Source organism: Euwallacea fornicatus, chromosome 12, assembly GCF_040115645.1.
Source record: "Euwallacea fornicatus isolate EFF26 chromosome 12, ASM4011564v1, whole genome shotgun sequence".
Lineage (NCBI taxonomy): Eukaryota > Metazoa > Arthropoda > Insecta > Coleoptera > Curculionidae > Euwallacea > Euwallacea fornicatus.
The window spans coordinates 3,970,928-3,981,799 of record NC_089552.1 but is presented as its reverse complement, the minus strand read 5'-3'; the positions used below and the strand labels follow the sequence as shown (position 1 = coordinate 3,981,799).

At 32.7% G+C, this 10,872-nt stretch overlaps 1 protein-coding gene across 4 annotated transcripts in view; it reads right to left on the bottom strand.

Annotated features, from left to right (window-relative positions):
- Positions 1–130: 130 nt before the first annotated feature.
- LOC136342594 (facilitated trehalose transporter Tret1-like) overlaps positions 131–10,872 on the bottom strand; it is a 24,922-nt gene continuing 14,180 nt past the window's right edge. Inside the window, exons 1-11 of one of the 4 annotated variants that reach the window (XM_066288567.1) lie at positions 8,685–8,912; positions 6,302–6,328; positions 4,395–4,415; positions 3,716–3,854; positions 3,530–3,665; positions 1,721–1,906; positions 1,556–1,654; positions 1,302–1,501; positions 1,017–1,241; positions 773–959; positions 131–705 (exon numbers count right to left, since the gene is read on the bottom strand). In XM_066288567.1, coding sequence (XP_066144664.1) covers positions 248–705; positions 773–959; positions 1,017–1,241; positions 1,302–1,501; positions 1,556–1,654; positions 1,721–1,906; positions 3,530–3,665; positions 3,716–3,854; positions 4,395–4,415; positions 6,302–6,315 — 1,665 coding nt within the window. In that variant the 5' untranslated portion in view covers positions 6,316–6,328; positions 8,685–8,912 and the 3' untranslated portion in view covers positions 131–247. Of the gene's footprint in view, positions 706–772; positions 960–1,016; positions 1,242–1,301; positions 1,502–1,555; positions 1,655–1,720; positions 1,907–3,529; positions 3,666–3,715; positions 3,855–4,394; positions 4,416–6,301; positions 6,329–8,684; positions 8,913–10,872 lie in introns of those variants that run through there. The other 3 variants (XM_066288565.1, XM_066288568.1, XM_066288566.1) reach the window with 3 other exon arrangements.

Genomic DNA, 10,872 nt, shown 5'->3' with positions numbered 1-10,872 from the left:
TTTGCGAAGCACCCGTAGCTTCTATTATAGATGAACAAAGATAAGTAGTGTTGATGTCGTCAGTATTTTAGCAATTCATTTCTTTGTTCGTAGAGTCAAGTGAGGTAAGTGAAAATAATAACCGCAAACAGTCGATTGCAGACGAAGCCGCTTTTTAATAATCATAATTAACAAACGATATAAAGAAATTTGATCTTAAATAAGCTAATAATAAATACACATCACATTTACTCATTTGTATTGACTTTCACTCAGAGCTTTGAACTTTAATATTATTGATCGAGTTTTCATGCAACATCTTCTGTTGCGTCCCTTCCTCAACATCCCCACCATTGTGCTTCCTCTCTACATGACCGATATACACAAACCTATTTTTAAAGTAATTGGTAATGTCTATCAGCTTCATGCCAAAAGTTTCAGGTAAAAATATGTAAGAATAAACCGCGCCTCCTAGACAGATAATTCCGAAGAACCATTGAAGATTGCTCGAACCACCGAAAAAGTCACTCATTCCATAGTAACTTTGAAGTGCTATGAACATCAGCACGCAACACATACTGTAACTGACCGAGTATCCAATACCCCTGATTTCTAGAGGGAACAATTCGGCGATTAACATGTTAGGAATAGGGAGGAGCCCTATTGTCGAAGCCACTACGTAAAATAGTAGGGCTGCAACTGGGACCCAACGCATTTCAGTTGTCCCTGAAATTTAAACATGTTTATGTCAATTTAAATCACCGATACGATTTTAATAAATTAATGCATTTACCTTCTTGAATCCACCTGGTCCATAATCCAGCAATAAACATACATAAGGCCATGGAAGTGCTGCTGACAAAAATTAAAGATCTCCTGCGATACCTTTTGAGAATGTAAATGCTGGACACTGACATTATAAGGCGAACCACTCCAATCATTATAGAAGCAAAATACCCGTTAATGCTGCTACCAGCTTCCTGGATATTCAATGTTTCATAACTGATGGCATTATTGTCTCATAAGAACTTATATACCTGAATGAAGGTAATGCTGTAGAACATTGTTATGTATATTCCTGAGAAATGTTGGAAGAAAAATAAACCACATAGAATTATTAACGGTTTCCATCCTGTTGGTTTAAGAAATTCATGCATGATGAATTTAATTCCTTTTTTGGCTTTCATTTTGTCTTGTTCCTCCTTTTTTTTCTGTTGTTCTTCCTGCAGTATTTTGTACTGTAGGTCAGCATACGTTTCTTGCTAAGATGGATATAAATCAATTAGAAACAAATAGTGAGAGATCTTAGAATAAGTTTTCACCTCCCCAGCTGGCTTCTGATATTTATGAATCCATTGTAAACTCTTCTTAGCCTGATCGTATTTGCCTCTCAAAATAAGCCAAGAGGGACTTTCATGTATTATAATACACACCAAGCAAGGAATCACGATAAAAATGTTGCATATCCAAGCTAGAGTCCGCCAGTGTAGATACCACCCTCCAATATACGTTAAAACCATTCCTTAAAAATTGAAATTTAACACTCGCTGACGTTCAAAATCTGGTCATGTTTTACCTAATGAGACATAAGCAGGAGCAATTGCCATTAGAGACATTCGTAAATTGGAGCTGGCAATTTCTGTGATATAGACGATACCTGGACTGGTGCCCCATGCTGTATTACAAGAGGTAATGGTGCCAAATTACATGAAAGTATTACAGTGTTTAAGGACGACATTACCAGAGGAAATTCCAACTAAAAGTCTTCCGATAATGATGGTTGTCACGTTGTTTGCTAAAGCAATCATGGACCATCCAATAACTCCTGGTATTCCTGCGATTTTGATGCAGTTCAACCTACCCAAGTTGTCCATTATTATTCCACTAAAAATGGAAGCCGGTGGAATGACCACTATCAGCACGCTGGCTATAAAAAATTGATTTTTCCAGTAACAGTGGAGTAAAAATTAAAAAACAATTATTTGAAGTTCGTAGACTATGTCTGGCCAAGTAATTCAATACTTCACTCAAAAGATTAAGATACTTGACTGAATCAGTGAATATGGGGAATCGTAGTAGAATATTGAAATGCCATGAAGTCTTAATCGAACCGCTCTGTTACTAGTTTTATTATATGTATAGACTTAAGTCAAAGTGAGATTGGCCTAGTAAGAATTGATTTAGATATGATGATAATGCACTTTGTGTAGAGCACTGCTTATCGAATTTCACTCAAAATGCTTTGCTTGGCCCTTTATATAACTAATTAAGAAATGCATATTTTTGTGTAAAGAGCTCTGAAAGCGAGGTTCTGTAATATGACACGAGTTATAGAAAGTTACATTTTCTAGTGAGCTTCGTACTTGATTTGTTTAAATTCGGCCATATGATAGGGAAGTAAATACAAGTTATACACTGCGTTTGTAGAATTGCAACAACTATTATTATTAATGCTGCATATTAATGTATTTTATAACTAGTTGCGGAATGAAACCTGTTCACACATCTATTTGTATTAAAAAACCTGTCAGTTTGTTTTTCACATTTAGAAAAATAGCTTTTGTACACCCCGTGTTATTTTCCAAGACTTTGCTTCACTCATCCCCCCTCCTACTCAACCAAAACGACATCCATTAACGAATAGTATCTATTTCCTAAGAAGTTCCATAATACTTATACGATTAGATATAGAAATGAAAAATGTCCCATATCTTTCAAAAGCTTAATTGCTTTTTATCAAGAGCAACCAATATTCTCAAGCTTTTACATCAACTTGAATATCATCCGGACGCTAGTTTAGTGTTTAGCAATAGCTTATTATTATGACAAGTGTATTTAATTAAATCTTGATTAGTTAAATAAGCCCGTTTAATTTGAGTGCAATTGAATTCCCTTTTGGTGCAACGTTTAATTATAAAACTAATACTCAAAATTTAATGGAATACACATGGAAACACTATGGAATACTTATAGAGGTGAAATATATGTCAGAGTCATCCCATATGTGGGGCCTCTGAAGTAAGAATGTCCCGCGCACGGATCTTCTGAATCATAAGAGATAGAGAAACGTTTAAATACAAAAAGGAGTTGCCTTAATGAATACTGGAAAATTACATTTTGGAATTAAAGAAAGTCCGATTATTTTTGAAAATATAAAGCAAAAATAGAATTTTCACAATGTCATTTTTACATTTCGGAGATTTTTTTTTTATGAAATGAATAGTTATTTCTAGCGAAAGTGGATAATTTATGATCAGATATAAGACCTTTTCGAGAAATGACGAAAGCTTACTTTCTTTAATGGGTTTTATTAAAATTTCCAATTAATTTGAAATGAACGTGACGAACCGCATCTATAGAAATAATAATATATAAGATGTTCCAGGAAAGTCTAGTTATATCGCATTTTACGGGGTCTTCCAACAAAAAAATCGAATAGGGTGTACAGTTTCTTGTGATGGTGCTGTATATAGTCCAATATACAATAATATTTGTTTCTGATATTAATCTTTCCAGTAAGATTTAATAGCCATATATAAAATATTGTTACCCATCCACGAATTTTCAGTTTTGGTGGCTTTGAACGGGCTGGCAGGCTCAGCTAATTGTGAAATTAGAACGGCCGAGTACGCTAAGGAGATTCCATTTCCTATGTGAAAACTTGCTGCTAATAAAGACGCTAAAATCTGCAAATTGATGTGTTAATTAATGAATAAAAATATTATGACAAGCTTACTTGAGGAAGAACGTTTTTTAAGCTTTTTCCTTCATATTTGCTGAGAGAGCGACAACTTGCTATCATGTCCCGAAGCCCCTCATCTTTGGTATCTTTGTACTTTTCAACTGCCTCATCATTGGAATTTTTGGTCGGCTTGCTGGAGATTGAGTATAATATTATATAGCTATATTTCTACTCTTATAATAGTAAATTGCAGATAACGTAAGAATAATCTATAACTGAATATCAGTCACTACATACATATAAGTGTATGTGTAATTATGATTCAAATCGTGGGTAAGAGTGTTGTGCAATAAATTAACATAACAGAGTTTAGGACCATTCATACTCAAATGTCTCGTACAGTTTTTATTCTCTTGAAATTGTTGAATTGGATAAATTTTAGAAAATCTACAGCACTAACGTTTCGAACGGAAAGCATCTTACTTTTCTCAATAACGTTACTGACCTCGCCTCGTTTGAAACATTCTGGTTATCATTCTAGTAACGTAACATGCCATTATTTTGCTTCCTTACTATGGACATTGTTATGAAGCCGTGCGAAATATTTTCTCATTGATGCACGAGCAACTCGTAGAAAATGAAAATTTCCGAAAATCGAGTATCTCTTGTTATCATTTTAAAATCATTAATAATATTATACATATGTATTAAGTAACCATTGGTGGGTACTTACAATAAACTCAAGCAGCTGGCCCTGAAACAAATAAAAATTCGATTTAGAAACAATATAAAGAATATAATTCTAGGTTTAGAACACAGTGACAAATTTCTACCAGAAATTAAAAAAAATGGTTTTCAGCCGAGCCCTTAGCAAAGGGCAACTGTTATTCTCAATTAATTTTACTTGAGAATAGTGCACAATTTCAACGCCACAACAATCCCCCCTTGTGTGAGAGACGTTATTCCGAAACAAAGTAAAAGAAAAAAGTATATTATTTGGTGAGTCCATCAGACCCTATGACTTATTATGCATTTCACGTAGGGCCTACTGGATCATGCAATCTTTTTCGTTCTTCAATCACCGGAAATTTAAAAGATTTTTACTTTATTGGCTATAAAATTGCTTGGTTCTGTGATGCCTGCTGTTTTAATACCAAAGATATACAAAGAAAATTTTTTTTTTTAATATATAAATATAAATCTCCCCCAAAAAGGAGTAGTAAAAGTGAAATTTCGATCACAGTTGCCTCAAACAAATGACAGTTCCCATATGCTTACAACGTAATTTTTTAATCACTTACTTTCCTAAATTCAAAATCTATAATTTTACAAAAATATCTAGTAAGAAAAATATAAAAATAGTTTTTCTTAAATCTAGTTACACTGAAATATTATTTCGGCAAGTAATGGAATACGAGGCAGGTAAATTAAAAAAAAAAGAACTTTTTTTAAAAAAGCGAATGGGAAAAAATGACTCACATATTAGCGTAAATTAATTTTTTTAGCCGAGGCACTTTTTGAATTATTGATAATCAGAAAGACCGTTTCATTATTTTTCTTGCTTAAATTAATCATCTACTTTTTTACTTCCCGCCTTTCATTTTAGTTGCAACGCGTTATTATTTGTTGTCTGTAATTGTCTCAAACAAGCAACATTTGTCGCCGTATTGTTATAACATAAATTTATAGTCAGCTGTGATTCATGCTATTTTTTTTTATCGAATTAGTATTTTTTTACTTAAATCATTTTTTTCTCTTTAAACGATGAACACGCAAAATCACTCAAATTGTTGCTCGTTCCGTTGATGCTCGAAGGTTCGTTCCTCCCTCGAGGCTAAGTAGAACAAGGTCTTCCCTCGTGCTCTCTCATGTTGAACTACGTTTTAACATGGAGAATTGCGATAGGATGCAAGGGCTAGGGGTTTACAGAGGGCGGCCACTCTCAGTGAAAAGAAACGCCGTTGAATGGTCCCACACACAAGATGGGGAGGCGGGAGTAATAGACCGGGGTAAGATGAGTTTGTGGTTTAAATTCGGCAATAAAATACGTTCGAATTACAAATTTTTGAAAATGCGAATATACCTCAACAGATGTGGTCCAAGGAGGTCTAATCGAAAATAACTCGAGCAGATTAGGGCAGCCAAAATATGTATAAAGTCCGCACAATGAAATGATAGCAAAATTCAAAGTTTGAGGTTGAAAAATCGGAAAATGTGTATGTTAAAAAGCGCTTTTGAGTATAATTATGCTGATTGCATCATCAGTCGTAGCTTATGAATCAACACTGAATTATTATTTTCCTTTTCGTGACTAAACGGAGTTTGAGTTGGGTTTTGAATATATTAAATATATCTAAATTAACAGTAAAACTCGATTTGTGATTACTATTTTTAAGAATCATTTTTGCAGGTAGGTACCCCTGTAGCGTTATCTTCATTCGTTAACCACATTCATGTGTTTGAATTGCGGTACCCACGTTATCTATATAACTTTTTGTTTCAAACTTGTAAACTGTACTGATTGTAGCAAATTTCATAAATAATCCTCAATCACAGATAAAAATAATTCAATGTCATTTTATTATCTTGGGATCTAAGTTCTTTACAGTCTTAATTTCTAAACATTAAATTAATACTTACCCAATTGGATCCATCTTGACAAAACTCCTGTGAACAGCACAAAACCCGTAATTAATTTTGATAAATTGGAGTACCTATTTAATATTTGTTGAAAACAAGAACAGTATACATATAAAATACAGTAGGATGAGGAGAAAATCAATGACATACTGACAATGCAATAGCATTTCAAAGGATTTTTACAATATTAGGAAGAATATGGAAGGTATTTGTTAGTTATTATTGATAAATTTATGACTGACAACTGAAGGATAATGTGCCTTATCTTTCCATTTTAGCTTATCTGCAATAATAACTTGGGGTGCTTTAATGAAACATGATTAATTGGTTTATTAGCAGATCGGGTTTAAGGTTTTTCAAGTAGAATTAGGTATACACTCGTAGTCAAGGAAGACTGGTTGTTGCTCTCCTTGTTCTGTATAGACAATAATTTATTGTACTTTCTATTAATTTCGCATGTAGATGATTTTCGTTTCTTTTTTTGTTTCTGTTAATTATTTCTTTACATCGTGGATAATCGAAATGCGTCCAGTTGGTCCATAACGTAGGCCCACAAAGCAGTAGCTAACGCAGTTGCAGAGCGGACGTTTACGTAAGAACGTCCCCGCATCAGCAGTTCGTCGATTTTAACTTTACAAGTGTACGTTAAGTAACGTGTATTTGTGAATAAATCGCACTTTAACCCAAAATCAAATGAAACAGGGAGTAAAGTCGAAACACAACGACTGTTGCGTAATCAAATTAATTGATTTAATCAATTTTTTAGATTATTTGTAAAGATATTATTCTTCAGGATTGTCTTCAAGTGTACTTGAATTATAATTTTATTAAGCTATATTTAAAATCCCCAATGAAATTAATATTTACGGGTGAATTAACGTGCCTAGGTTAAGCAGAAATCAAATGAAAGTTTCGTAATTCAATGAACCCGGTATATTTTATAGTTTCAAACATCGAGAGACTTGAATTTGGAACAATTTTAGCAAATTCTTGCATGCATAAGTTAATAATAATTAGTTGCCTGAGAGGTTTATCGAAAGTTTGCATACATTTGCCTCGAGATTTATTTACTCTCTCAAAGTTTCTCATTCATTTTTTTTTCTAAATATGAGAGAATTATATGCGAAGTAATTACTATAACATTATGTCACATCTGAGGATACAGGATGTAAATATGCAAGTACAGGGACACTCAAATAAGGATCTAACTCAAATATCACATTTCTTGTTTAATATAAAGTTTTTTGGAGAAGTCCAATCTGTGGGAAACCTTCTTATCAGTTGTCAAATATACAGGTCTTTTTAAATAATCGCATTTCAATTTGAAATTTACAGGCTCACGAAGCTGAGTCTCGTGAAGTAGGTATGTAAAAGTGAAAATGTTAGTGTCTTTAAATTGTTTAAATATTGAGTAGTTGAGGTGCGGGTAAGACAGTTAAGTGGATAGTCAAAATTGAGTAACTTCTATGCTTTGTATGTAAAACACCGTTAATACAAATACCTAACAATTGTACGTTTTTGAAGAGTCGAGAGGACCTATCCAATAGCTGAAAAATATTGGGTTGATATGTTGTCATTTTCAGGATATTCCCAGAAGCCCTATTAGGGATTTAGCTTCGAGCTTGTGGCTAGTTAAGAAATTTTGAAACTAATGTGATAAAACTTTGATTTTCATACAATTTTTCATCCAAGTTACGTTAGCATCACTTGAATTTTAGAAAAAATTATTTTTATTGCAAAACATCGAATTTAATTCTATATAACTTATTAGCGGTTGAGTAACAAAGAAAATAATTTTAAAAATATTCATACTTCCGGATGAAATGAGAAATACCCAAAATATTAGATATCTTAAAACATATTCTAAATTACGCGCGTTTATAGAGTACGTCTAAAATAAGAATTTCTCGCGTGGATATTTTGTAAACGGCAATTGAGAAAATTTTGGTTAAGTGGAAGAAAACTATTAGCATGGAGGAAAAAGAAATTTAAATAATTTGAAAATTTCCACCTTTTTTTAGGTTTTTTCTAAATAATTGGAAAATCAAAAATTATTTTTTCAGATCTGTTAGCAACAAGAAACATTTAGCCAAGTGTAAATGTATTACCGTTTACGAGCTCCCCGTAATAACTATCCTTATCAGGGGCACATTATATAAGCTTGTTTTAACGCGAAACTTTTATAGTTTCCGAAATTTTCATGGTGACCTCCGGATTTGTACCACTATGAATAAATTCCCAACATAGTAATAAAAAAGGAGCGAAAACAAATAATGTTTTCCTTTTACTAATCCAATGATCCCAAATTCTCACTTTAAATATTTTCACTCTTCGGATATGTTGTCACAACAAAAATACAAAGCATATTAAACAAATTAGACACCTCTAACAATTCGAATTCCTTTGTCGCAAGAACTTTCGGCTTCTTTCAGTGGACATTAAAACAATGCGAAATCCGCAAAACGCGCACCTCTACCAAGAAACATTAACACTAGAAGTATCAATATGTGTGCTATATGGAAAAAACTCGAACAGGACTGGCTGGTTTAATCTAAACTAAACTTAAACCCGAAGCTAAACACAAAGCTGCAATATAATCGCACTGACAACAGCGAATCCCCGCAACTCCTCTCCGTGGATTGGCTTAGCATATGTAATTCGCGAACGCAGGCATTGTGACTCATGATATTTTTGTTAACGGGATATACCTTCCTAAATGCGAATTTTGTACGTCTTATTACTTTAAGAAGTAACCCAAGAGCTTTCGCTCATATGGTTTATATGAGCGGAAACTTTCATAAGTTCATAAATTAAGAGATAATCAATTAATTATCACTTTATTATTCGTCTTTTCTCTTTTGTTTTCGTTCTGAGTAATTTCCCTACCTACTTCCGATCATGTGTGAAAAACCGACTAAAAAGATGTCAGCAATAGTCAAAAAATTCAACTTATGAATATCATAGCTATTATGTTAAATCTAATTATATCCTCAATACTAATTATTGTACTAAATCTTTAAGCACACATGTTTGAGCAATATTTTTAAAAACTTTCCACCCCCAGATTTGTTGAAGTACAGACACATCGACCTTCGAGTAGAGGGGAAACACAAGGAATAAGAAAGTTCTCACCACCGAATAATTTAAATAATAACAGACATATTCATTGAATCAATAGTAACTATAATAATTATGTAAGTTAAATATGTCACAAAATTGGACATCCTGCACATAATGTAAGTTTTAGAAGCAACAAATGTTATTGTTTAACATCTAACATATAGGACAATGTTCTACAGTTGTGAATCAACGGTATGATATGTGCTTCGTTATTAAAACACAATTTTCCAAAGATTAAGTCAGTAAACTGCATTGATAATTTTAAATTTTTTCTAATTACGTCACTAAAGTAAAATAACACAATTATATGTATATGTGCCAAGAGTGAAGGTCCCCATTTGATTGCTTTCTCCATCGTCCACCTTGATGGTGATGTTTTACCTTACTTTTATGAGTAACTACGTTTAGAATGATTCTTTAATTGTTAACCGCACGCACGTTAAATATACATTGTGAAGCGTAAAATTTGGATTTTGTAGTTACGTAATGTTCAAAAATGAAAGTCCCGACTCGCTAGGCAATACTGTCGATAATATAATGATGGTATATCGCCTTAAAGTTAAAACTTACCAGCTAGACGATGCGTATCTCAATCAGTACAATTTACGTTATATTTGCATTTGAATTGAGTCTTTTTAAAACCTGGCACCACTTGAGAGATATGAGTACTGTTGACTATTTCATAATTTAGCAACGTAAATAGTAAAAATTTCTTTGCTCAACGTTGGGATCTCGAAAACCGTAGAGACACTAAGACGATCAAATGAGGGAAAAGTTGCTCATTCTGATGCCCAACAAAATAACGATGTGAAATTTGAAATTTTAAACGTTGTAAATAATTTATATGTAATTATTTTTACTTTTCATTGGATTTTTGGTGAGTTTTTTCAACTTATTTCTTAAAATAATTATTAAAGTGTTCAGTCAAAATCGACGAAGTTTTATAAATTTTCATGATGCTAAAAAATATAAAAATAATGTTAACCTTTGGCACCCTGTGTTTCATTTATTGTTAGCTTTCAGATAAACATAAATTACGTTAAGGCTTGATATTATTAATATAAGAAATGTTTGATTCGGATATGCACCATCAATAATTAGACATTATGTGATGATAAAATGTTTGATTTGGATGGCGCCCTTCTGTTGAAAAAAAGTTGGAACAGCATATAGCAATACTTCGACATGAAAAAATCATCACTTTTTTTAATTGCTTAAATTTCCGTTATACTACATAGTCTCTTTTAACTTTGAATTATCTAACCCACATAACAACACACAATTGCTAATGTAACCATTGTTCAATGCACAATGGCATACTGAACGTTTTAGGATAAAATAACTTAAATATGTGGAAATTATTGTAGAAAATGGCTTAAAATAATTGTATGCCGTTAGCACTAAATGGTAAAAAAAGAATAAAAAGAAAAATGAAAATAACCAAAGACTGT